General features: G+C 49.7%; 1 protein-coding gene across 1 annotated transcript in view; it reads left to right on the top strand.

Moving 5' to 3' along the window:
• The window catches only part of TBC1D22A (TBC1 domain family member 22A), a 281,680-nt gene that overhangs the window by 1,550 nt on the left and 252,636 nt on the right, over window positions 1-27,494 (top strand). Inside the window, exons 2-4 of the mRNA XM_084748944.1 lie at window positions 16,869-16,925; window positions 17,667-17,995; window positions 20,040-20,216. Coding sequence (XP_084605070.1) covers window positions 16,869-16,925; window positions 17,667-17,995; window positions 20,040-20,216 — 563 coding nt within the window. The remainder of the gene's footprint in view (window positions 1-16,868; window positions 16,926-17,666; window positions 17,996-20,039; window positions 20,217-27,494) is intronic.

Raw genomic sequence — 27,494 nt, 5'->3', positions numbered from 1 at the left:
CCTTTCCATCAAAGACTGTCTTGTGGTAGCCTTGTTTTTTTTTTTTGTTTTGTTTTTTTTTTTTTTTAAAGATAGGGTCTCTTTTATAGTTCAGGCTGGCCTTGAGCTTCTGATCCTCCTGCCTCAGTCTCCTGAGTATACAAGTGTGTCATTACATCTGGTGTGGTAGCTTGTCTTTGTACTGGGTTAAACAGTGTCATCCCTAATACCCGTACATATGGAGCTGTGACTGTGACCGTGCTCGGAAGCAGGGCCTTTGTAGGTGTCATTGAGCTAAGATGAAGTCACACTGCATTGGGGAGGCCTGAATCAGTCTCTGGTTCCCATAAGCATGTGGGACATGAGAGAGAGAGAGAGAGAGAGAGAGAGAGAGAGAGAGAGAGAGAGAGAGACACAGACAGACAGACAGACAGACAGACAGACACACAGACACAGACACAGACACAGACACAGACACAGACACAGACACAGACACAGACACAGACACAGACACAGACACAGACACAGACACAGACACAGACAGAGAGACAGAGAGACAGGCAGACAGACAGTGAAGGGAAGATGACCATGCAAAGATGGAAGCAGACATCCGAATGGTGTGTTTACGAGTCAAAGCCGGGGATTGCTGGCAGCCGCCAGAAGCTAGAGTGGTAAGAAATGGCCCTCACAGACTGCACAGTCTGCTGACACCTCGGTATCACAACCCCTAGAGGGGATGCATTTCTACCTCTTTAGCCCTTTGTCATAGGAAACTAACACAGTCCCAGTCTTTTTGGTGTGACCCCCACATTACTAAAGACACACTTCTTCTCTCTTGGCTTTGTTGCTGTGTTGCTGCATATCAAGTACTTTTGAGAACAGCTCCCGTGTTACAGAATTGATGGGGCATCTTGTGACCTGCTAAAGGCCGCTGCTGAGGACAGGGCCCGGGAGAGGCTAGGCCCAGCAGAGAGCCTGTGCAGCCCCTGTGTCACCCTTCTGCCCTGCAGCCCTCCCCTGTGGCAGTGTTTCTGGTTTTGGTGACAGTCAGTCTGGAAGTCTCCCAGCAGGAGAGTGTGCAAAGATGTGCTCCATTCCTTTAGTGCCCACATTCTGAGTTTTCACTCGTATAGGGAAGTGCAAGCAGAGAACCAAGCTAGGCTTCCAGGGTGTCGCCCACTCTTTCAAGGGGGCGTCATGATTGTTGACCTCAAGCAGGGAAGCCTTAGGAGGAGACCACAGAGTCTTCCCTCAGAGTTCTGAGCAGCGGAGGGAGTTTCGTGTAGTAGAACCCTTGCAAGTCGTTGGTACCGAAGACAGTGGGCGGGGTTCCATCAAAGAGCCGGTGTTTGCCATGTGCTGCTCTTGGTGCTCCACCAGGAATTTGGCCACTAGGGGTTCGTCATTTGCAAAACATGGCTTTATCCTCTAGGCAGCACTCACCAAGGCAGGCTGGGTTTAAAGCCCCTTGGCTGTTTCTCTAGAAGTTCGTGCCACACACAGCTGTTTCTTTGTGCTATCTCACACCTTTGTAAGCTGGCCCCTGTGCAGCTCTTTAACCCGGTGCTGCTGCTGCGCATCGGCTCCTAGGCTCTTCCACATCCCGTGCTGTACTTATGGACAGCTCCATCTGTAGCTGTCCATCTTCACGCTCTGTTTAGCTGGCTGAATGTTCCATTCCTCCTTTTGGCTTAGCTTTTTACTTTTCACACCTCCTCTGCAGCCTGCTTCCTCAGTGCCTCGCCAGGTCATCTGCAGCTTGGACTCAGGAACCCCTTCGGGCTCTGGCTTCTTTTTCATTAGGCCACACGCTCTGCCTGTTTAGGGAGTACCCCACTTCTCATCTTGATTGTTAGGACTGAGAAATGTGTTTGATCCCAGCTCTCTTCCTTGTTAGGCTGGAGTGAGAAAGAGCTTTGGCTAAGACAGTTGAGTGAGCGAGGGTCTTAAGACCCTTCTGTTATGTGCACTTCCTGGTCTTTAGATGCATATTTAATGGAGTCTTTCTTAGAACTTCCTTTTCTGGATGAGCTAACTTATAGAAAGACTATATTTTCTACCAGGAGGTTAGGGAGCTGAGTGGGCTTAGCCATCTCTTCCTGTGGTCTGTGGTGCTTTCCAATGTGTATGCCATTCCTGGAGCCGTCTGGGTCTGTGTCTGTAATGGGAAGGGGCTGCATTAGATCAGGTGGCCTTGGCAGCCAAGGGCAGATTTGCTTTTAGTGAGGGTTTCTGTTGCTGCGCCACAACACCATGACCAAAAAGCAAGTTGGGGGGGGGGGGGAAGAGTTTATTCGCTTACACTTCCATATCACTGTTCATTATCGAAGGAAGTCAGGACAGGAACTCAAACAGGGCAGGGACCTGGAGGCAGGAGCTGACGCAGAGGTCTTGGGGAAATGTTGTTTACTGGCTTGCTCCCCATGGCTTGCTCAGCTTGCTTTCTTGCAGAACCCAGGACCACCAGCCCAGGGATGGCACCACCCACAATGGCTGGGCCCATCCCCTATGAATCACTAATTAAGAAAATGCCCTACAGCTGGATCTCATGGAGGCATTTTCTTAATTGAGGTTCCTTCCTTTCAGATAACTAGCTTGTGTCAAGTTGCCATAAAAGGAAAGCTTGATAAGTTATTCATTCACTTAATTTTTGTTTAGCTCATGCTGTTTGCCAGGAAAAAATTTGACTAGGATCTGTGCTCTGTCCACGCAGAGCTGACTGTTGGAAGGCGGTAACTGCTACAGAGCCCTGAGGGGCAGGAGGGCGGGCAACTGGAGGGTCTCAGCAAGTCGCTGAGAAAGTGCCTTCTGAGTGCAGGTCTGTAGGCGGTGAGGGAGAGCTAGCTAGGTGGAGGAAGAGGGCTCCAGGCGGAGCAATGAGCAAGTAAGTACCAGAGGCTCTGCTCTTCAAACAGGGTTGACCTGACAGGACAGGAGCAAGGAGCCAAGGTGGCTGTCGCTGAGGCAGCGGACAGGGTTATATGGTCAAAGCAAGATGCGAAGGGTTAGTCTTTCATTCTTAGTGGGTGTCGAGGACCACAGTAGGACTTGAGGAGCTGTGTGGCAAGCGCAGCCCTCTGCGTAACAGGGTTGCTTTCATGAGAGAGACATAGACAGAGAGGGGAAGGGAGACCATGTAGGAGGGCTCTTGGGACACTTTCGGGTAAGGGCCAGGAGTGGCGGAGGTTACTGAGGTGGGAAAGGCAGTGAGTAGGTGGGTGACGAGAATCAGAAGGCCTGGGTCCCCGCCTCTGCTGGGCCTGATCTTTCTGGAGCCATCGACTCAGTTGACTCCTGAGGAGCTGTTGCTTTCTGCCACCACCACAGTTGGAGTTCCTGCCACACTTTAAATGCCAAGACAAACTCCCACTCGCTGGGTTTGCGCACACAGGCGGCCTTTCAGTGTGGAGCTGTCAATGCTTAGTGTTTTAGCCTGGCTCTGCCCGACTCTGAGCCCTGCTGACAGGAGGGCGTGCACGCTGCTGGGGTAGGTGAGGGGTGGTGTTTGGAAGTGCAGCGTTGGCAAGAAGGGGCCGAGCTTGACTATGGCGAGGTCCTGCGTTCTTGGGTTAAGGCTGCGGGAGAGGCACAGCCTTAGTGCTGTGGCCTGGAGAGCTTCTGGCCTCTACTGTTGGAGCCACGAGGAGCGGGAGCAAATGATGCTGCTCAAAAGGACCATTCAGTCTCAACTAAAGGGGGAGGAGCTGGAGAGAATGGAGTCATTCAGACGTGTATGAGCACCTTTGACATGCCAGAGACTGCATGCTGCACAGGCAGATGTGGCCTGTGGAGGCCAACAGGGTAAGGATCAGTGCACATGCAAGTATGCGGACTGACTGAAGTTCTATGAAGGTCATAATTTGGGCATGTTGGCAGAATACCAGGATCCTAAAAGAGGAAACGATCACATCCTTTCTAAGGACATTATGTCTAAGTTGCGACCTGGAAGTGGCAAAGGATCCAGGCATCTCCCCTTGGAGGTGCAGGGTGGGCTGCAGGGGACACCCGTGGCTGGGGAGGGGGGAGACTAGGCGAAGCACATCGGGCTGCAAAGGCTTTGGAAACCTTTGAGGTGTCGAGAAGCTCTGGGTCTGAATACAGCGTTCTGAGAGTATCCAAGGTCTTTAAGCAGGGCATGGCGAACAGCAACACTGCTTCTCAGCCCTGCAGGGAGAGCATGAGGAAGCAGGCGGGCTGGGAGGAGGCAGGCAGGAAGCGAGGACAAGGACTGAGGCGTGGACAGAGTCAAGGCTCTGACAAATAGAACGTTCACATTCACGGATGGCCTGGATGTCAGGGGTGGTGGGCACAATCACCTTTGTGTGGCCTGGGCCGTAGGTCTTAGCCGGAAGCAGAATCATGGTCCCAAAGGCCTGTGTCTCCATCCCAGGAACCTGTGCATAAGCCACATTACATGACAGAGGGAAGTAAGTGTGGTCAGTGAGCTGAGTCCTAGCCTATGTGGTGGGCCCAGCGTAGTCATGTGAACCCTTAAAAATGGCTAGAGAGAATTGGCATGATTGCAGCGTGGTCCACAGCTGTCGGCCCTGCACAGGGAGGATGGGGCCAGACACCAAGGCATGTGATGATGTCTTGAGAAGCTTGGAGCCGTGTTCTACCACAGAGGGGGAAGCTGGTCCTCTAACTGCAAGAATCTGGATTTTGCCCAGAGCTGGGATGAGTGGATGATTCTCCCCTAGAGCTTGCATCATAGAATGCAGCTGGCCCACATCTAGGCTAGTCTGCTGACAGCTGGGGCCACCTTCTCACTTGTGTTCTCTGTGTGGAGTGTGCTGAGGCTATCTGTGGGGAGGAGCAGCCGGTATCCCTGGCACCTCCTCAGCAGAGTCCTGCTCCTGACTGTGGGCCGGGCTGGGTTATTTAGGTTAGCAGCTTTCAGAGTTTATCCCCAGGTGCTGGAAATGAGTAGGGACATGTCATGTGCTCTGTTTGTCTGGCCCTGGTATTAAACAGGCCTGCCTCTCTTGTCCTTGTTCCCCTGTGTTCTTAGAGATCTGTCTTCTGACTTGTGGCTTTGGACTGCTGTTTACCTGGGTGGTACCCACACTGCTGTTTCTTAGCATCTTGGTACCCACACTGCCATTTCTTAGCATCTTGGTACCCACACTGGTGTTTCTTAGCATCTTGGTACCCACATTGCCTTTTCTTAGCATCTTGGTACCTACACTACTATTTCTCAGCATCTTGGTACCCACACTGCTGTTTCTCAGCATCTTGGAAGCCCTTTTTCCTTCCCCTCAGTGAGAACTTCATGTTGCAATGTCAAATGTCTCATTTCATCAGCAGCATTTGAAAATAAATGTGAGTCATATTTTCTCTTGCATATTTAATATAGCAAATCGATACTAGAATTAATTTTAAATGAAGACAAAACTTAGGAAAAAAAATCCCATGTGCTTGGTGTAGCTCATAGGTAGAGCATTTACCTGGCTTGGCACACGTGAGGCTCTGGCACTTCTCTTTGCTAATCCTAGCAACAAAAGCCTCAATGTTTTGATTTGGGGTTAGTTTTTTTATAGTTTATAAAACATGAAAGCAGCAAGTGGATCTCTGCTCCCTGCTGTGTCCAGGGAAAAAGAGGAGCATGGCTAACCAAGGACAGTGAGACTTGCTCTGCTCTCTTCCCGAGAACTCTGTGTTCCATCCAGCAGGACGAGGGCCATGGTAAGATGCTGTAGTCCTGGGCAGGAGGGTGACCATCCTCTTCCTGCAGTCTTGTCACTTCCAGCACCTGCCGTGTGGAGCCATGCAGGCTGTTCTGTGACCGGAGTCCAGCACTGGTGTCTAAGCTTTCTGCCAGCAAGGGGGCTGTACGAACTTCACAGAAAGTGGGATGTGGGGAGCGTCGCTTGGCCTCAGGAGCAGCAGCGGTCGACCATGGTCTCCTAGTGTGGAATCTAGGGCTAGATCTCCAGAGCTCATTCCTGGAGCGGAGTGTCCATGCTGCGCCTGTGCTGTGAGGTGGAGTCCCAGATCTGGTGATAGGTCCGTGGGATTGTTTACCGAGTGCTTGTCTCTGTCCAGTTCCTATTTCCCCTTTACAGATGCAGCAACTAATAAAGACAAGTCACTTGCTCAGAGCTGTGTGGTCTGTAGGTGGAGTCTGGGTTTGAACTGGAGGAGTCTCTGTCCCCTGTATGCCCAACTGTCATAGCACACGGCTTCTCGTCCCTGCCTCCTTGTCTAATTGTGCATCTCTAAGGACTCAGACTCACCCTAGCCTGCTGGTCCCTCCAGGGGTAGCTTCAACTCCCAGCAGCCTCTCTGAGCCTTCAGAGTGTGCTGGGATCCTCAGAGTCCTGAGAGCACTGAGCCCTGGAGCTGCCAGGCTGCATTTGCCCATGTCTCTGGAGTTGCTGTTAGGTGGGCGTCTTCCAGGCTCTTGCTGGTGTTCATGTTGCACACAATAGGCAGAGGTGTCACAGGGCCCAAGGGGGTGGGACCACTGTTCTTCCTATTCCTGTGGCTCGTGCTAGGGGCTACTGTTGTGAGTAAACCAACCTTTCCGTTCTCCCTTTCTAAAATGCTGTTGTTTCATCTTTCTCTGGGATGTGGAAGTCCCCCCTTCCCCTTTCTCTCAAAAGCTCTGAAGGTCACTACAGGGCACAACTGTGGATCTGTCATGTGCTGAGCTCAGGGCTCAGGATGCTGCTATGACTGGAGAGACAGTGCAGGCTGAGCCTGGGCTTGCAGCGAGTCCCTCACATGTGTGGTTTACTCTCCCTGCATGGCTGCAGTGATGGAGCTGAGCACTGGCCCAAGGCTACTGCTACCCAGTGAGCTGGCTGGGCCCTTACAGGTAGGCACATTCACTTAGAGCCTTTCTCTACCTCAGGTTAGCATTGGCTCTGTTCCACAGCCCCTCCTGGGTGTACTTGCTCATTTTAGGATCCACCCTCTGAGAACAGATGCCAGGCAGACAGCCCTGCTGTGTGCACAGGACTTGCCCAGCATACCCTGAACTGCCGTGTCCTTCTGCATCAGTCCTCAGCCTTCCTAACGCTGCCACTCTTCTAACACAGTTCCTCATGTTGTGATGACCCCAACCATCAAGTTAGTTTGTGCTACTTCTTAACTGTGCTTTAGCTACTGTCATGAATCATAGTGTAAATATTTGATATGCAGGATGTATGATATGTGACCACCAAAGGGGTCTTGACCCATAGGTTGAGAACTGCTGCTCTGTGTGCACACTGCCTGGCTGACGCCAGCTGTGCACTAGCCAGACCTTAGGGATGGGTCCAGAAGCCGCTGTCTGCTTGTTCCCTTATACATGTTGCTGTGCTGGTGTGAAAAAAAAGCATCTTTCTCTGAACATTTCTACTCCAAGGTAGATGGACAATGTTGATCCCTGTCATCTGGATAGAGATGAGCTCTCACTGGCTGGCTGTGGACAGACTATGTGAAAGTAGGGAGGCAGGGCAAAGACCAGAAACTGAAGAGGGGCCAGTCCATTGGTGTCACTGTGGATGTAGTGTCAGGGACAGCTGCCCTCCTGTTAGAACCTGTCATCTTGTGACCGAATTCTGTCCTTCCTCCATGACTGTTGTTTGTGCTGCATCCTAATGAATTGTCCATCTCATGAAAACAACCCTGCGGCAGAGCGGTCACTTGTTTCTTGCCAGCTTTGGTGTTAGCATTGGCTGCTGCTGGCATGTGGTATTTGATGAGTGACTTTATTGAGCTGTGCTGTGCCTCTCAAACAAATACCAAGCTGGGGAACTTAATGGTAAAGACTGCTCTGGCCAAAGCCCTAAGGTGGCACATACCTCAGGGCTTTTCTTTCTCTTTTGGGCATCTCCCCAGTGTCTCCAGCCTGTCCCGTCCCAGCTCTCTAGAGGTACCTCTGGCTCTTGGGCTACATCATCACTTCCTAGCCATCCTTGCCCTCTCATTTCTCCTTCTTGAGCTGGCTTTTCTTGGTAGAGGTTTTGAAGAAAGGGCTTCTCTGTGTATTCCTGACTGTTCTGGAACTCAACAGATCCCTCTGCCTCTGCCTTCTGACTTCTGGGGTTAAAGGTATGAACCACCACTGCCTGGCTTTTTAAAAAATGTAATTTAATTTTTTTGAGCTGTCATTTTAATGGGGTTCTCTTGTGATGAAAAAGGCAAACTTTTTCTAGCCCCCTAAGGGCACTGTTCCTTGGGCATCTCTCTGCTGCCCTTCCCTGGCTCACCCTGTCATCTACTGCCCTCTGTTGAGATTGCCCTGCTGGCATGTGAGTGAGAGCCTGTGCTGTGTAACAGGGCTGCCACCTGTGGCCTCAAGGATGCGCTTCGCTTGCTCTCTCCTGAGGAAGTGCTCCCTACCCGCGTCCTTCTGGGATCATCAAGCCATATGCAGGGTGGAAGCGGAGCATAACTAATGACTCCTTTCTGTACCTCTGGTAAGCAGAGTCCTTCTAAAGTTCTCTTTTTCTGCTTTGAGACTATGTAAGGTTTTCATTTTTTTCATGTGAAGCACCCTGATTTATTGATTGATTTATTTTTGGCCCGTGGTAACAGCATCATAATGCGCTCCTTCTTCCTTTTGTATAGTGATATCATTTGCATATCAGTAAGTAACCATAGTTCAAATATAAACAAATGTGTGTGTGTGTGTGTGCATGTAGGTAATATCACAACATGTCTGTGAAGCACAGAGAACAACGTTTGGGAGTCTTATCTCCTTCCACATTGGGGGGTTCCGGAACTCAAACTCAGGTCTACCTATATCTTACTCAGGGAGCCATCTTACCAGCCAGCCATTCAACAATTAAAAATGCATACTGAGAATTATATAATTATGAGCACAATTAATCTCAGACTACTTCTATTCCCAGAAAGAGAAACCGTATCTCCTTATGCCTGACTTTCCACCCCTGTCTCCGGGAGCCAGTCATCCCCTCCATCCCTGTGGGTGAAGCTCTAGTCGTCCCATGCACTGTACTCCTGCTGCATGTCTCCGTGGCTCTTTGTTTGTTTGAGACAGGGCCTCACTGTGTATCTCAGGTTTTGACCTGGCACCTTCCTTCCTCAGCCTCTTGAGTCCTGGTTGACCTCCTTTCTGCTTAGCAAATACATTTTTTTCTAGACAGGGTTTCTCTGATAGCCCTGGCTGTCCTGGAACTCACTCTGTAGACCACGCTGGTCTCCAACTCTGAGATCTGCCTGCTTCTGTCTCCTGAGTGCTGGCATTAAAGGTGTGCACCACCACTGCTTGGTTTGCTTAGCATATTTTTAAGGCTTGTCTGTGCTACAGCGCGAGACATTTGAGGTGTTCCTCAGTTTACAAAGAGGTCACATCCCGGTGCCCTGTTGTAAGCTGAAAGTGCACATAGCACTGCAACATGCCAGACTTCCTAGCCTAGTGGTGTAATGCCTTGTGCAGCAGCATGATTTCTGCTCTTGCTGCAGGGCTGGCCAGGAACTGTGGCTCACTGCTGCCGCCTAGTATTGGGAAGAGGTGTTGAATCACATATTGGAAGCCTGGGAAAGATCACAGTTTGAAGTGTTGTGAGTGTGTATTGCGTTCCCACCATTGTGAAGTTTGGAAATTGTGCTGAGCCATCATATTACCACTTGTAATTTCCCCATTCCCTCCCTGAGACAGGGTCTGGCTATGTAGTGCAGGATGATCTTGACCTCAGAGCCCTTACCTTTCCCCTCCTGAGTGCTGGGATTATAGGTCTGCAGCACATACCTGGTTTCATTCGTTTTGTGATTTAATATTCCAGTGTGGACCAGTGGCTCTCCTCCATCAGGAGGTAGACTGGCTGTGGGCCCTTTCTACGTGCTGGCCATGCTATGCCGTGGGGCTTCGTGTCCATCAGAGGGTATGGCGTGCATCCCTGAGAACGGCTGTGCTTTTGACCCTTCCAGCTCAGTGAGGCAGTGCCTTAAGAGAGTCTCTCTTGTGACCCTGGAGCAGTGGTTTTCAACCTGTCAGTTGCAACCCTGTTGGGGGTCAAATGACCCTTTCATAGAGGTCACCTAAAATTTCTGGAAAACATATATTTACATTACGATTCATAACAGTAGCAAAGTTATACTTACGAAATAGCAACAAGAATACTTTTATGGCTGAGAGTCACCACAACATGAGGAACCATACTAAAGGGTCTCAGCATTAGAAGGATTGAGAACCACTGCCCTAGAGCCTCACTCATTAGAAGACTAGTGAGAAAACAACTGTACAGACTACTGTAGCACTGAGAGCACGCGAGTCCCCTTCAGCCCAGGAAGAGCCTCACCCAGTGGAGGTGGCTGAGTTCTCTCCTTGTACCCAGTTCCTTCTCCCTGTGTCCAGATAATCGCTGCTCTGAGCTATGCCGTCATTCTCATGCATGCTGTACAGGCAGGTTTTATGTCAGCTTGACACAAGCCAGAGTCATTTTGAAACAGGAACCTCAACTGAGAAACATTTCCCACCAAATTGACCTATGGGCAAGCCTGTGGTGCATTTTCTTGATTGATGATTGACGTGGGAAGACCCTGCTTACTGTGGGCGGAGCCGTCTCTGGGTTGGAGGACCTGAATGCAATAAGAAAGCAGGCTGAGCAAGCCAAGGAGAACAAGCCAGTAAGCAGCACTCCTCCGTGGCCTCTGCATCGGTTCCTGCCTCCAGCTTCCTGCCCTGTTTGAGTTCCTGCCTTCACTTCTCTCAGTGATGGACTGTTTCTTGGAAGTGTAGGATGAAATAAGCCCTTTCCTCCTCAAGTTGCTTTAGGTCATGGTGTTTATCACAGCAATAGAAAAATAACTAAGACACACGTGGTAGGACTTTTTTCATTCATGTACACAAGCAAAAATGACAAGGTTTTATACGAACACTTGCTAGTGACATGTGTTGTATATTAAATACACATTGGATATATTTAACGTGCTTTCAGTTTTCTGTTGACCAATTAATGATCTCATTTTTGCCCATCATGGTTGGTACCTGGTCTGTCTATGGCTTCATCACTTACTCAGCATCTTTGTTGTGTGTGCTGGGGTGTGACTCAGTGCTAGAGTGCTGGCATAGCACCGAGGAGGCTCTAGGTCTGATGCCCAGCCCTGCCGAGACTTTTCAGGATCACAGACTTTGCTGAGCCTCTTTCCTTAAGTTCTTGCACAAGAGTTTTTTTGGTCTCTGCTTCAGGATGTGGTTTTATGTCACATGTCCTTACTTTTCACAAAGAATCCCTGAGGTCCTGGGTAACTGCAGAGTTTTAAAAGATGTATAATTTATTCAAAAACTTATTTATATACTTTTTGGGAGAGGGGCCAGAGATCAACCTGCACACACTCTGCAGCCCAGCCCATCCATGACTGCTCTTTACAGAAAGGCTTCCTTATCTGAGTAAGGATGCACGCCACCTGCCACTGCTTTTCAGTGGCTTTACTGACGTCTGTTTTTCTTTTTTAGTCATGCTAGCCCAAATAAATGTAATTTTAATAAGATAAAAAGGAGGCTCCTTCAAGTCTGAGCTTGAACTTTGTTGGAACATTTTCTACTCAATAAACACAAGTGGTTTGCCTATGAAGAATTAATGAGTTTCCTGCTCTTCTGGGAGGGAAAAGCCTGAAGCCTTTGATAATACTGCAGAGACTTTTATGAAAATGACATGCAAATAGTGCCCTGCAGGCCAAGCTGCCTACCATTTTGAATATGAATATAGTGGGGACTAAGAAGCAGACTGTGAATGTCGGAGTTAAGGTAGATTGGCAGTAGTGACAGGTGCTCTGTGTGGGTCACGGGTCTGTGTGCACAGTGCTACCACTGTGGCTGTCTTGACCCCAGTTGTACTTTGTTTCTGTTTGGGTGCCAGGCTTCACACAGGCAGGCACACTCTGCCGCCATCCACAGCCGCACCCCATGCTGATTCTCATTTCAGCCCCCAGGATGAGGCACTTAAAGACCAGAGAGTTGATCTCCTTCACTCTTTACCACCCAGTAAGTGTGGCGCTGGAACTGGAACCCGGGCCTTTTGACTCATCCTGAGAACTCTGCACCTGTGTCACACAGCTCCATAGAGTCTGAGGAAAGGACAGTGTAGGTTGTGCACGATCTGAATAACTGTATACGCGCTTTCTCCCTTGACTTCCTGGGTCTGTAGCCAGAAGCTCAGGCAGTACATAGGGGCCGGGGCCTTGGTTCTTGCCCCAGGATGTTCTGGGAGTCACTGGGAGGACTTGAGGTTGGGCTGAAATAAGGCTCTTCATTTTCTTGTCTTACATGGTCTCAGTGGCTGCTTGCTGCAGGCTGTCAGTTGTCATGGGTCAGTTGAGATGGGAACTCACAGGCACATCCTGTGACTAGTGTGGGTTTCCTCATAGAGTATTGTCTGCGGTCAAAGAGAGAAACCCAGTCAGGTGGAAAAAGGTGTTTTAGTCAAGGTTCAGCAGGAGTGTTAGTTCTCCCATTTCATACCCCCTGTAACTGCGCTCACCCTGTCACACCTGTGTAACTGCGCTCACCATGTCATACCCCCTGTAACTGCGCTCACCCTGTCACACCCGTGTAACTGCGCTTACCATGTTATACACCCTGTAACTGCGCTCACCATGTCACACCCATGTAACTGCACTCACCCTGTCATACACCCTGTAACTGTGCTCACCATGTCATACCCCGTGTAACTGCGCTCACCCTGTCATACCTGTGTAACTGCGCTCACCCACTTCAAATCCATGTAAATGCATGTTCTCATTTAAAGTGAGTCTTCCTGCATTGTTCTGCACTGTTCCACTGAGGCAAGGTCTGTCATGGACGCAGAACTGGCTGCTGTGGGGCTCCTGGTCCTGCTAGCCAGCCTGCCCTCGCTTTCCTCCACCTGTTGGGGTTGGAACTGCAGATGACCTGCCATGCTCACTTACCCATCTGGTGTTTACATGGCACTGGGGATCCAAATACCTGTCCTTTTGCTTGCTTGCAGGGCAAGCACTTTAACCACTAAGCAGTCTCGTCAGCCCCATCTGTCTCGAATTTTCTTTCTGCCCCGCTTTTCTTAGGTTTAGGTATAGCACTTTTTTCAAGGGAAATCCAATATTGGAATTACTGTGAGCCCATCCTGTGTCCCCATAGGAGTGACCCCAGGGTGTTACCACACCAGGCTCCTGTTGGCTTTGACTGGCACTCTGTGAGGATCTTAATACTTTGGAGGAGATGATATTGTACCTATTTTTGCTTCCCTACTGTCTGGTCATGTAGTTGCTATCCAGAAAGTGTTTAAGTCCACTCATATTTTTAGGTTACAAAAGCTAACATTTGGTATAATTAAGACACTGTGCTGCTGGCATACAAGTGAGTGGAAAACAAAACACTGCCATATTTTAGTTAAAGGTGTCCTTAAAAGCCAGTGAGAAGAGGTTATGGAAACGGTGGTGTCGTGCCAGTTGCATTTTTAAAAGTTTCCTGCTGAACAGTGATGGCTGTACTGGACAGGGCAGCACGCTCACTGGCTCTGGACATGGACATATTTGGTGGGACTGTTGTTTTGCTGGCCATACTGCCTGAGTGACACAGAGGGAGTCTCACTGTGCAAATCAGTAAGAGAGTGAACCCTTGTTAGCAGATGGACACAGGATATGAAGAGTTTACAAAAATAAGCGGTACCAGTGAACAATATCTGAGGCACAGAGCCAGCACGGGAACGGCCTTCCTTCTGTCCTCTTAGTGGTGCCTGGCCATCTGCCAGCCCTTGCTGGGGGAAAGGGAACTACTTGACTGTCCTTTGGCAGCATGGCCAAAGCTCCTTAAGTGGCTGCCTTATGCCCAGGGCATTCCCGTTGCAAGGATTTGTCCTCAGGAGGTTATCAAGTGGTGTGTAGGCATTCCTCTCCAGAGGTGTTACTGCTGTCCTTGTAACCGCAAACAATTTAAAGCCAGTTCTGTGTTTCACAGTCAACCTTGGGTAAACTCATTATGTTGTAGCCATATGGCAGCACAGTGTGAAATTAGAAGTGATACTGTCCAGGGAGGTGGCACAGGCCAGAGATGAGGTAGCCGGAGCTCATTCTATCCCTGTGGTGCTTAAAATGTTTACTGTTGAAATAATTAAGATTTACAAGGAGTTGCAGAGGTACGGAGAGGGAAGTTTGAACACTGTCCGCCTCATAGTAGGCTTTTAAATGTACATGTGCTACTTCTGGCCTCTGTACACATCAAGTAACATCTGAAGGCAAGTAAATGATTTAAGTAAATGGAAGAAGAAGGAAGTAATAGTACGGCAAAATACGTCACAGCCCATTACAGAGTCAGGAAGGTAGGATTAATTTTAAAAAATGATTTATTTTTATTATTATTGAAATCATATTACATTTCATTTGTTTGTATGTATGTGCCACAGAATGCGAGTACAGGTCAGAGGTCAACTTGTTTTCTTCTTCTACTATGTGGGTACTATGTAGCAAATATTATTTTTGGGGGGTTTACTCCCCGCCATTACTTCTAAATATGTATTTGGAATTTGTACCCTACTTCAGACCGTTTAGCTCCTGATGTAAAAGACACAGAGACCTCTTGAGTTTTATAAAAGCTTTAAGGCACCATAACTGGGCAGGTCTCAACCCTCTAAATGATTTCACCATTTCCTAGCTACACATCCCAAGTTACTTGCCATACTTGTTCCTGCCTGGGCGGCTTCTGTTCCATCAGGCCAGCCCTCATGGCCACGTGCTCATGGTCCTTACCGCCCCATGGCGACTTCCTTCTCTCTTCTTTCTGTTACCTCTTCTGCCTCCTCCCTCTCCTGCTGGCCTCCTGGTCCCTCTCTAACTCCAAGCCTGGGATCCTAAGCTCTGCCTACTTCTCTTCTGTCCAGTTCTGGCTTTAGCAACTCTATTAACCAGTTAACTTTAAATTAGATAGAGCAAAGTGCACACAGCACAGACAGATGTACATGAGTGCAACCAGGTCTTGGGGCCCAGTAATTTAGCATTTGAATGCATAGCACCAGACCAACTCCAGCAGTCCTGGAGCTTGAACAAATTCAGTTTGTCAGGATTAGGGGCAGGCAGTTTTACCCACTGAGGTGTCTTAGTGACCCTATTTTGCTTTTTTAAACTTTTAATTATGTTTATGTGTGACTGTGTAGGGATGTGTGCATATGAGTGCAGGTGCCTATGGAGGTCAGAAAAGGGGATCTGATTCTTTGGAGATGGAGTTATAGGCAGCTTTAAGTTAGTTGCCTGATGTGGGTGCTTGGAATTGAACTTGTGTCCTCTGCAAGAGCTGTCTGTCTTTCCCACCCCGGGAATTTAATTTAAAAATGTCTTATAAGCTTTTTCTTGCAGTAGATGGGAATCAGCACAGAGACCGGAATCGGCCCTGGACAGTGTGCAGGGAGTGAGTGACTTTGAAGCAGCTAGCCCTAAGTGGGATGTCTTTATTAAGCCCCTCCCTTCAGGGCTCAGGGATCCGTGCAGAGGAGGAGGCCGAAAGATCATAGCAGCTAGAGGTGCTGGGGACTCAAGAAAGCAGTGTCTTCCAGACGCAACAGGGTGATCCACATATGGGCACAGAGACTGTGACAGAATGCTCACGACCTGCACAGGTTCAGCTCAGACAGAATCCCTGCACTGAGGAGGGGAAGTGGGCACACCACGTCCTACCCCTAACCAAGAAAGTGTGTGCAACTGACCCCTGCTAGGAAAGGACAGTCTGGAGAGTGACCGGGTATATCAGGGTAGGCCCCATGGCCAACGCAAAATGGACTCTGTGTCATTGTGTGTATTTTTTTCCTTGTAATATTATTTTGTCTTACTGTTTTGTTGTTGTTTGCTTTTTCTCCTTTTTTTCTGGGAGAGAGGAGGAGAAGAGTTGGGCAGAAGGAAGAATATGATCAGAGTATAGTGTATGGAAAAGATTTAAAAATAAAAACATCCTTTAACTCACCTCAAAAAGTACATTCATTTGTGTGTGTACACATTTGCATGTGTCACAGTGCTTGGATGGAGATCAGAGAACAGCTTTGGGAATCAGTTCTCTCCATTCACTATATAGATGATTGAACCCAGGCATAGAACTCAGGTTTCAGGCTTGGCACAAGGCCCTTTACCAGCTGAGCCATCTGTGGTCCCAGGATTTCATTTAAAAAAGGAAAAAGCATGTGCGTGTTTACTTAAATCGGTCTTTATGTTTCCTTTGCACACCTCTTTCTCCAGCAGGGTCTTGGGTCAGAACCTCAGAGTGTTACTCCGCCAGTTAGGCTCTCTGACGGGGCTCTGATGAATAGGGAGCTGTTTGTTTCCTGCGCCTGGAAGTGAGAGAGGTGGTCAGCTTGGACCCTTAGCTCTCTGAAGCCATCACAGAGCCGTTGTTTATCTCCTGAGGTGGCTTCATCCTTGTGACTTCTCATACTGAGAAGCGACAGACATATCCCAGCCTCACCTTGCCTCACCTCTGGTCTGGGACATGCCTGAGGAAGCTGAGCTCCAAAGGTGCTGGCTGAGACTGTCTGGTTTTGTTGGAAAACTTACAGCCATCATTTCTTTCTAAACCGATTACATCTTTACAGAATTTTTTGTTTATATTTGGATAATCAGAGCAGCGCCTGGTGGGAATTCCCAGTGAAGTAACCTTGGAAGGTCAAGGTCTGCTTGTGACGCACATTTGTGAGCGGTGGCTAAGGGACTCTGGTGTTCCCAGTGGTCTAGGGGGGCTCCTGGGGCTCCCTGAAGGGAGGCTCCTGGAAAGCCATGCTTCCCGCACTCAGGATGGGCCCCAGTGTCCATCCTGTTGTGGGGATGTGGGCCAGTGCCATTCATCACTGGACTGGTCCTTAGCCCTGGGTGGCTGGCCATGTGGAGCTGAGGAGCTGACACTTTTCTTGATTCAGTGTTGGGCTATCATAAGAGCTCGGAGGGGATAAAAGTGCTAATTTTTTGTTTCTCTGTTTTCTTAGCATCCAGCATGTGTATGGAGCCCAGCACCCACCTTTTGATCCGCTGTTACATGGCACGTAAGTGGCAGTCAGTGTCCTGCTTCGGCCAGCTTATTGGACTCTCCAAGGGAGGGGAAATTTTCTCTCGGTCAGCAGATGGTTCAATCACTTGCTTTGTGTGACACTGCTGTCTGCCTCGTTCACCCTGAGGCTGGGCAGTGGATGTGGGGGCTGCATGTCATAGTACCCTACAGAGGGCAGAGGGCAGAGGGCAGAGGGCAGAGGGCAGAGGGCAGAGGGCAGAGGGCAGAGGGCAGAGGGTGCTTCTGGCTTGAGGGCAGTGTGGCTTAGACTGTCTTTATGGCTCATCTGAATCTGTCCTCTGTCCTGCACTCTCTCTCTGCCCTGCTCTGGGTTCTTCCAAGTATTGGGCTTAGTGTAGTGCTGGTGTGGTGCTGCAGGCTGCACCTGTCTGTCCTAATTCCTGACTTGTGTGTGTAGTCAAGCTTAGAAGGATCTCCTTTAACCCATTCTGTCTCTGTGTGCATGCAAAGGCCTTGTTTTCTGCAGGGTCCTCCTGCCTGGCTGAGATGGAGGGAGTGTGAGAATGTGCTTTCTAGCCTTGGCACCTCTTTGTAGTTCTCTGCTGCTTGGTGGCTCTTGCCTGAAGCAAGCACCACCCCTCCCACCCCCTTCAAGCAGTCTGTGCAGTGCCAGCACATGGTCCTTTTCTTGGCACCCTTATCTAGATAAAGTGTCCCCTTACTTGGGGCTCTGTTTTGGATGAGTGTACACAGTAAAGACACCTTTGCTTTGTAGCTTGCTCAAGTCTGCACCCAAGGTGCCCACCACCCCAGTGAAGGCCAAGAAGGTCAGCACCTTCCAGGAGTTTGAGAGCAATACCAGTGATGCTTGGGATGCAGGCGAAGATGATGATGAGCTCCTGGCAATGGCGACAGAGAGCCTGAACTCTGAGGTGGTCATGGAGACAGCACACCGTGTCCTGCGCAACCATAGCCAGAGGCAGAGCCAGCCTTTCCAGAAGGACACGCCAGAGCCTCAGCCCACAGCAGAGCCTCCTGCAGCTCCGAGTGGTGACCTCCGCCTGGTGAAGTCTGTCAGTGAGAGCCACACTCCTTGTCCTTCAGGTAGGGATGAAGGGACAGTAGAACCAAAGAGGGACTGGCCCAGAAGAAGGAGGGCTTGTATGTCTGTTTGCAGCAGGAGTCCGGGCCAGGAGAGCCTTAGGGCCATCTTTCGTGTGGACGTTGCCCTCTCAGGCCTAGGAAACAGCCTCACTGACCGTGGAGTCCCGATGTCCTTTTCTTTCTTTGTGGAGTTGAGGGTGTCTTTCCTACACATGTAATGACAAGGCTTGCTGCTTGTGTAGGGGCCATGGGAAAGCATAGGGGATGGGAGATGCCAGGGTCCTTCAGAAAGGAGCCTGGAGTGCCCAAGCGTGCCTTGCCTCGGTAAGGATGCTTTTCTCTCATTTACAGATGAGAAAACAGATCTGTAGTAGGCTAAAGCTATCGCTAGATTCAGAAAGGGGCTTTATACCTAGCCTGATTTTCAAAACAACCTTCCAGGAGTTGGTGTGTTTAAACGTTATGGTTTCATCAGGTGAGAAGCAGGCTTTATTTCATTTGTAGCAAACCTGAAAAACTGAGTTTACGGGAACTGCAGTGGCTTTTGAGTGCTCTGAAAGTTCTGATGGAGATTGCTCCTTTGCACCTCCCATTTGCTCAGTCTGGGCAGGGTGCCCTCTAGTGTGGTAACATCCAAGGGTTGGCAGGGGCTCTGGATTCTTTTGCTCACTGATGTGCTTGGAAAGCCATGGACACTTACTTCTCAAGCCTGTACACGGCTGGCTGGTCCATGTCGGCCACTGTTATTGCTGCTGCTGGCCCTCAGCACCCTGGGGGGAGGACCTGAGAGTAGGCAGGACCACATGGTATCTGGCTGGGGGTCCTGACCAGAAGGAAACTCATCCACTCAGATGATGGAGCTTGGCAGTGTCGCATTGTGACAGCCCCTCCTGTACAAGTAAAGTGAACCCTATTCAGGAAGTCATGTTACTGGAGAAACGGCTGTGATCTCCTTGCTGTATACTGCAAATCTTGGACTGAGCATCTTGTGTTTTCTTTCTGGGAGAGATTCTTTTTTGAGGACTTAATAATAATAGCGTGTTGTGATTGTTCATTGTGTGGCTATAGTCAGCCCCTTGGATGGTAAAATCTTTAAACTCCTCAGGCTTTTAGGAGAGGTAGGTGTGTGTGTGTGTGTGTGTGTGTGTGTGTGTGTGTGTGTGTTTAAACAGGTATGGCACCAAGAAGACCCAGAGCTGCTTATGAGAGGTGGGCCCAGAGGGTTAAACCCAGGGTCTATGGCTCCAGACTCCCTGCTCTTAGTGCTGGCTACTGTAGAGACCAGGACTTCTCATTCCAAAGGTCCTGCCCCTAGGGGCATGTGGCAGGATGTTGGATAGTGTGTGTTAGAGCTAGACAGGGTGTATGTGTGTCACTGTCACTGAACTGGTAGGTGGCAGGGATGCTGCTCAAATTCCTGCAGTGCCTGGGCAGGAACATCCCCACACCCCCATTGGCGAGGCCAGAGAGGCCTGCACTGGAGTCAGTAGGACTGGTGCCAGGATTGGGCGCCTCCTCTCCTCTTGTCTGTGGAGGCTCCGTGCCTGCTTGCCTTCCTTTGTTCCTTTGTGCTAGGACTTGGGGTTGGGGGTGGTGGTGGGTGGGGGTAGAAGCCCTGAGTCAGATGTTCTCTGGACACAGTCGGGTCCTTCTGAAGCCTCTGGTCACTTACCTGCTGTCCTCAGTGCCTAGGTGGCATCATTCTTTCCTTTTGTGGCGTGGAACAGTGGCTTGTCTGCCACAAATATACATGGGTGATCCATGTAAACCTGTTCCTCCACAGGCCTGATCTACCTTCCAGGCCTGTGGCTATCTGATGTGCTGCCTGTCACGATGTGATCGTGTACAGGTGTATCTGTTTTACTGGTGGACTCCCTGTCAGTGAGTTAGCTGGACGATGGGAGGAAGGGCAGACTGGCCAGACAGTGTTCACAATGGCCAATGAGTGGCAAGGTGAGCATGCAGCTCCGTGGATGAAGGAAGGTGTGGTCAGGAGGTCAGAGGCTTCTGCTAACCTTGCCCTCTGTTCTTCCACCCTTTCTAGAAAGCACCGGTGATGCTGTCCCACTGCAACGGTCCCAGTCTCTCCCCTACTCGGCCACTGTTGCACTGAGTGGGACATCTGACCCTCATGCCCTTGGTGGCTCAGCCCTGAGTAAGAGAGAGGCCTCTCGGCTGGACAAGTTCAAACAGCTGCTTGCCGGCCCCAACACAGACCTCGGTGAGTCCCTGAGGGTGGTTGTCTGTTTCTTACAAGACCACAGGTGTCCTTACAGGTTGCACACATGCTGCCTTGGTTTTTCATCGATTACCTAAGATGCTGGTAGTTGAGCTCTTAATTCTTTTAGACATGTTTGCTAACGTATTCCCAATACAGTTTCCTAGTATATACTTTCCGTTCTCTTTTCTTATATGCTACAGTGTACTTTTTCTACTGTAGTCCTCAGGGTGGGCTTCTAGAGGCCAGGCAGGTATTCTCCATAGGCTGTGGGTAGACAGTGACTTCTGGGGAGTAAGGTGGGGTGACTACTATCCTGAACTACTGAGTTTGTATTGTGCAGACATGGGCATAGGGATGGCATGATGGTGACAGGTAAGGCCCAGGTGGGCACTGGGGAGAGAGGATGGTCATCAGGGTGAATGGTCATCAGAGCTGCTTGGTTACCTGCAGTACCTGTGTGGACACTGGCCAGTCTCCAAGCCACTTGCTTTCAAGTCCCTGTGGTGGAATTGCCATCTGATTATTTGTTCTTTCATTTTCCCAGCCCGTATTTGCTCAATGAACTCAAATAGGTGTTTATGAGGTGCTTGAGTTTTCTGAGGGCCAGGAGGTGGTCTTGGCCAGGGGATTACTCATAGCAGAAAAAGAAATTTTTTGAACATGAAAGATGTGGGCAGTGCCAGAGTGTTGAGGGCATGAGAGAACCAGGAAGTGCAATGCTTATCTTGGCCAGGAGGTGGCGAGTGGGGCCTGTGGATGGGCTGCAGGAAGCTGACCTATGTGTTTGGGAAGCTGTAGGGAAGATGGCTGAGTCTTGTGTTCAGGGCTGGAGCCCTTGAAGTTTGTGCAGTGCAATTTTTTTCTTAGTTTAATAACTTCTTTCTTTCTTTCTTTCTTTCTTTCTTTCTTTCTTTCTTTCTTTCTTTCTTTCTTTCTTTCTTTCTTTTGAGACAGGGCCTCCCTACATAGCCCTGACTGTCCTAGAACTCACTGTGTAAATTAGGCTGACTTTGAACTCACAGAGATCTGCCTGCCTCTCGCTCCTGAGTTCTAGGATTAAAGGCGCGTGCCACCATGCCCGGCTTTTAATTGTTTTTTTAAAGAAATCAGTAGCATGTGCATATCTTACGATATTACAAGGACAAGAGGATGAAGAGTGAAAATGGGCCTCTGCCTTTCCCTGTCAGAGCTGGCCTGAAGACATTGCTTCAAACATTTGTATGTGACTTTATACTTAGGAAAGGTCTCCAGGAGAGCACAGCAGCTTCTGTACACGTCACCCAGTGTCACCAGATGCTTGCCTTTTGCCTGCTCATCATTCTCTGCCTGTGCTTGTGTTTGTGTTCCCAGAACCACTTGAGGGCAGTTGGAGACGTTGTTCCCTATACTCACGAGAGCTTTGCTGTATACTTGCTAAGAGCCCAGGGGTCAGTTTATTCAATGTAAAGACTGTAGCCTCTACACAGCGCTGGTGTCTGGGTTGTGAGGATGCACAGTGCGTGCTCACATTTACCAGCAGAACCCAAGAGTGTTCATTCCATCTTCTGCTTTCTTGTCTGTAATTCAGAGCTTCATGGCACCCTCCCCACAGTCCTCTCTGCTCTAATGTCTCTGTGAGCCTGGGATGTGAGTTCCCCTTGTGTGTGTGTGTGTGTGTGTGTGTGTGTGTGTGTGCACGTGTGTGTGCACATGCACGCCTTGATCCTGACACATTCAAGGTGTGCAGGCAGGTACTTGTCAGTGCTCCTCTGTCCAGGTGAGTGGTTCTCGGCAGGAGTATCATGTTGGGGTGTGTGTTCTTTTCACCCTTTCCTCTTGAAACCTAAGCAGCGATGCTTTGGAGTCTGTGCACTTATGTAGTACTTTCTCTTCATCCGCCCAGATGGGCAGGCTGGTCCACACCTCACGTTTTGAATTTATATGTATTTATACAGTAGCTCATAGAGAGCCGCATGTGGCTCTGTGGACATCCCACAGTTTATTTCACAAGCCCTCTACTGATGGGGATGGAGGCTTTCCCTGGTTTTCTGTTACTACAGTTTGTACAGATAAGGCAGGGGCTCTTAAGGCATCTGCTTGGATGATAGTGTCCATAGAGCAGTTCTCACCTGGGCTGGGGAGGACGCTGCAGCCAAGGTGGCTTCTTTAGGCTTGGCATAGAGCTTGATGGGGGGAAGTTCCCTTCACCAAGATGGGAAATCAGGGTTGCTGATACAAAAGGAAAAGAATCTTCTGGTTGAAGTTGGAATCATATTTCTCCCTTTCCAGCACACGATGTGCCCATGTTTTGCTGAGTGGGGCTGTCAGCTAGCTGCTCAGATTCTGCAGTGGATCCCGCTGAATGTGTAGGGAGGAGACGGATCCCACCAGGCTTGTTCGAGGAGGCTCTGGAGTTGGCTGTCTGGGTGGAGACCTCAAGCAGGCTTGGTGGCTTGTGGTCCTGAGCGCCCCTGCTCATCTGCAGGGTGTGCCTGGACCTGCAGAAAGATACTGCATAGACACTAGAGTGCTGGCTGTGGTAAATGCCCGTGGACTGCCTTCCTGTGTTCTGTATGCTTTCTATAACACTGATAATCATAGCACAGACACTTGTGGTTCGTTCTGCATTGGAGTTGTTTCCAGACATTTTCCTGGTTAGGTCCACTGGTTTATGCCATAGGCAGGTGGCCAGGAGACAGCTGATGAAATGGGGTTACCTGATGGCGGTCCTCATCTGGTTCAGCTCTGGACAGTGGCTAGAATCTTCTTGTGGATCTTTCCACCAGGGCAGCACTAGAAGTCAAATTGTACTTGCAATAAAGCTTCTAGGGCTTGTGGATCAGTGAGCATGTGTGGGTGAAAGGTTAGATGTAAAAATCAGGCTCTTTGTCAGGTTGCTGTGGGTATGGTTTTCTTAGTCTTTTTTTCTTTAGGAATTCTGCTTGAATATTTGAAGCCAAAAGTTAAAGCCATTTTGCTTTCAAAGATAAACAATTACCGGATTTGTATTTAGTGGCAAGAGAAACATAGCCAGTAAATTGCCTGTTTTCCTAAGGCCTTTAAGGTAGCTCTGAGGACAGTGGAATACATTATCCTCCCATTACATAAAAACCAAAGTGGTAAATATTTGCCGAAGTTGGAGCTGCAAATCGCTGATGTGCGTAGGACCAGTGGAAACGGCTCTACCTGCTGAAGGTTTGTGCCGGCGTCTGCTGCTCTTTGTTTAGCTGATGCTCTGTTATGAGCCCAGGGATGAAAGTAGCAAATAGAACTTAACAGCTCACTCCCCTCTTAGCATCAACTCAGTATTTACTCACACAAAGACTGCCTGCTTTGAAGCCTGAGAAAATGACACTTGGAGGCATTCATGCTCATCACGTGTGTCCGCTGATCAGAAGTACCATTCCAAATATGCAAAATGTGCCATTTCCTTAGGGCTGCTGAGTGGCTGCCACAGAGCAGTGGGGCCTCCATGGGCAGGCTCTGCAAAGCTCAGCGAAGGGCCCTGGAGAGCTGTCAGCCAGCAGAACAGAAGGGGGCTCCTTCCCTCTGAGGCGCGCGCCAGGCACATAGCTATGGTCCTGGGTACCCAGGCTTATCCACTCTGGGTTTGAGGATGGGTTTGTGCCTGGATAGATGGGGAGGAAGGCATAAATGAGGTGCGGAGTCGTGTCCCCAGGAAGCATAGCCATGAGTGGTTGCTGCTGAGCATCCTTGACCTCAGGGCCACTTGCAGGGCCTGTGATGGTGACACTCTTAGAATCCATTCCCAGCATGGGTGCTGGCTGTGCCCTTGCTCCCTGTGACCAGCTCACTAAGTGTCTCACCTCAAGGTAGAAAGGGAAATCTGTAGCATGATATGGCTTTCCTTCCCACAATCCCTCCTGCCGTCCTTTCCAACTTGGGCCCAGCAGAATGGCTCCCACAAAGAAGGATGGTGAGAAGAAGAAGGGTCGTTCCACCACCAGCCCGGTGGAATGCTCGCACCCATGGAGTGGGCTTAAGAAGCGTGCTCCTCGGGCACTCAAAGAAATTTGGAAATTTGCCATGAAGGAGATGGGGACTCCAGATGTGCACATAGATGCTAGGCTCAATAAAGTTGTCTGGGCCAAAGGAATAAGAGATGTTTCATATTGCATGCGAATACATTTGTCCAGAAGAAGATAACGAAGATGAGGATTCACCAAACAAGCTCTACACATTGGTAATGTACATGCCTGTTACCACATTCAGTAATCTACAGCTGGTCAGTGTGGATGAGAGCTAACCTGCTGGATGTCAGAGTTGCAGAACTGCTCCCCCTCCCCGCAAACAAAGGGAAATCCACTCTACCTTACAGAGTTCTTGTGAGTGCTGGAGTAACTAGGGATCCAGACCAGCATAAACCTTGCCCTTGAAGAGCTGGCCCTGTAGTTTGGGAGGACGGACAGACACATACCTCCATTGGATACCGCAGGGCCGGTGAGAAGGTGGTAAGCACGGCTGGGATGAAGCAGTGCTGAGGGATGCCTGAGGCGCCGCTGGCTAGCGTGTGGTCCTAAGAGACCCTTTGAAGTGAGCATGTTTCTGCTCAGCCCTGTGTGGAGAGCGGCTGGGTATGAAGGAAGACATTCCAGGGAGAGGAGCCAGGGTGCAAAGATCCTGTGGTGGGAGAGCCTCACCTGTTTGAGGAGTGGAGTGAAGGCGCTGAGTCTGAGGGAGGTTGAAGGAGAGAGGCAGGTAGAGCAGGAAGGCTCTTGGATGCCAGGGCTCAAAGATGCAGGAGGAGGCACACAGCTTTCACTTGAATCCTAGTAAAGCTAGGAAGGAAGCATCCTGAGCACTTCCAGCAAGAGGGGGCAAGTGGCCTCGGACTAGGTGGAGTTCTTGGGCAATTAACAGGGTGTGGAGGGGAGGAGAGGGAAGATGGCGACTGGGAGGAGCAGCCAAGCCAAGAGTCTTGACATTGGACCTGGTGAGGAATCAGTTTCAGGTACTATCTGGTGAGTCCAATGGATGGCCCCTGATTGGCTGTACATGAATCTGGGTGGACTGGGAGGAGAGGACCGCCCCATCAAAGCTTGGAGCTCAGAACAACTGGTGGCCCAGCACTTTTCTAGAAGGGCCATTTCATCAGAGGGTACAAACCATGGTCTTTTGATGCAGCCAGGAACCTGCAAACCCATGGCATGGCGCCTCTGGATTCAAAGGCCTTTGTCCACGGCATTCCTGCCTGTCTCTTGACACTGGCTTACAGCTCAGGAGGCTGCGTCTGAGGCAGCCCCAGGGAATGGAGCAGGGAAGGACAAGATGAGGTTGGGTTTGGGCTCTGTTCCCAGCCTCCAGGGCTCTTGGTTTTGGTTAATGTAGACAGCAACATTCTTAGTGCTCTTCGGAGGCCAGAAGTTGTTTCCTCTCTCCTGGGTCTTGTTGGAGTGGCTGCGTCTGGCCTAGAAGAGGTTTGCTGTGGCATCCTGGGATGGTGTGGAAGAGCTATTTCCACATCACAGGCAGCTGGCCAGCCAGTGTCTAGTGTTGCCCTCCAGAGCCACGTCATAGCAAGATGCCCTCAGTTGGGTTGTGTTGGGTGTTAGAGAAGTAAGTGTGTGTGTGTGTGTGTGTGTGTGTGTGTGTGTGTGAGAGAGAGAGAGAGAGAGAGAGAGAGAGAGAGAGAGAGAGAGAGAGAGAGAGAGAGAATGAGAATTTGTCCAATTCTAGCTAATTCTTGCTCCAGATCTCACCAGGGAAGAGCTGCTTTGAGCTACTTACATATAGGGGAAAAATCCTCATGTCTTGACATGGCTTCCTTTCTACCTGCGCCTTCATACATCAGGAGCCCCAGCAGCACTCAGCTGATGGTAAATAGTTGTTACAGACATAAATGTCAGCTCAACAACGGTAAAATAACACCTCCTTTAAGCAGGAGCAGGGCTCCCTGGCCGTAGGCGCCTGGCTGCCTCTGTTGTCCTCTCTTTACTCCCTCCCCTTGATTGCATGTGTGCTCCTAGCCGTGTGAGGAGCTGTGCGTCTTCTCTGCATGTCTCACCATAGTTATCCCATTGCATTGCTGATGAGACTGCAGCTGAAAGCTGGAAACTCTGAAAAGATGGTAAATGCAGCAAACCCGTATGGCCATTGTGGGCACCTGTTGTGTCTGAGGCAGTGCACCCCTTCTTACCCTCTTGTTAACGCCTACTCGTTTTCTACTCAGCCTTCAAACACTGAGACTCCACCCCCCAAACACACACACACACACACACACACACACACACACACACACACACACACACAGTGTTTGCTTCATCTGCAGTAGGCTCGGGAAGGAGTCTGAGCCATAGATAAGCATGCTGGTTCCTGACTCACACTGTAGCACCACATTTTTTTTTTCCATTTAAGTGACATTTTCATGGCTGGGTGTGACATTTGAATGACATGTGATGTCACTAAGTTTAAAACAACCCAACTGAATATGGACTTGCACAAGGTAAGTGTTTCATTAATACCTACAGCCGGTGTAGCCTCAGTGCAATAGGATATTGTTCAAGGTTCTTTTAGATGGCTAGTTTCTGGGGATGATGAGCTTTGGGATGTAATCTTCAGAGCAAATATTAAACAACGTGCAGAGGCTACTGTAGTTTTAAACAGGCAGCCTCCAAAGTTGCTCCGTTACATGTTTGCCTTTAAAAAAAAATCATTGTCTCTTTTGAAGATTAGGATATTAAAAATTGTGTAATCATGAGACTGTGGGATCAGCAAAGCTAATGTGAAATTTTCCTCTGTTGAGCACAGGAGAATGGGAGAGTATGAGATCACAGGACTCCCTTGTTCCTTATTCTCTGCGGTGTTGCGTATGTGCCTGCTATTTGTCTGCCTCTCACAGTATTTCCATTTGTGTCTGTCTGCGCTTCCCGCAGGCTGTGGCTGTGAGCCACGTGTCCTTATATTCTAGTGACCTTCACAGGTCTGTGCACCGAGCAGCCAGTGAAGTTACTGGGTCACCACATGCTGGGTATCTCCTGCCCAGCGTTCTTGGGGGTCACCAGTATTTCTGGCTCACCAGTTGACATAGGATGCTTTGTGTTAAGGGATGCCAGAAGAGAGGGTTTTCTGAAGGTAACAGAAAACCAGACCCAGAGGCCTCTCCACCTGTGGCACTGATGTTTTTCTCTGGGAGGTGTCTGGCGGTTGGGAATTATTGGCTGTGGTTCCGAGGTTCAGTCCTGCTTATGACCGCGGCTCCAAGTCGCTTGTCCTCTCATTCATGGCCACAAGGTGGCGATCATTATCTTGTGGTCTGTATCCTTGAATCAGAAAGGCAGA

This window comes from Acomys minous (assembly GCF_964271855.1).
Source record: "Acomys minous genome assembly, chromosome: 12".
Taxonomy (NCBI): Eukaryota; Metazoa; Chordata; class Mammalia; order Rodentia; family Muridae; genus Acomys; species Acomys minous.
This window is presented reverse-complemented; position numbering and strand designations above follow the sequence as displayed.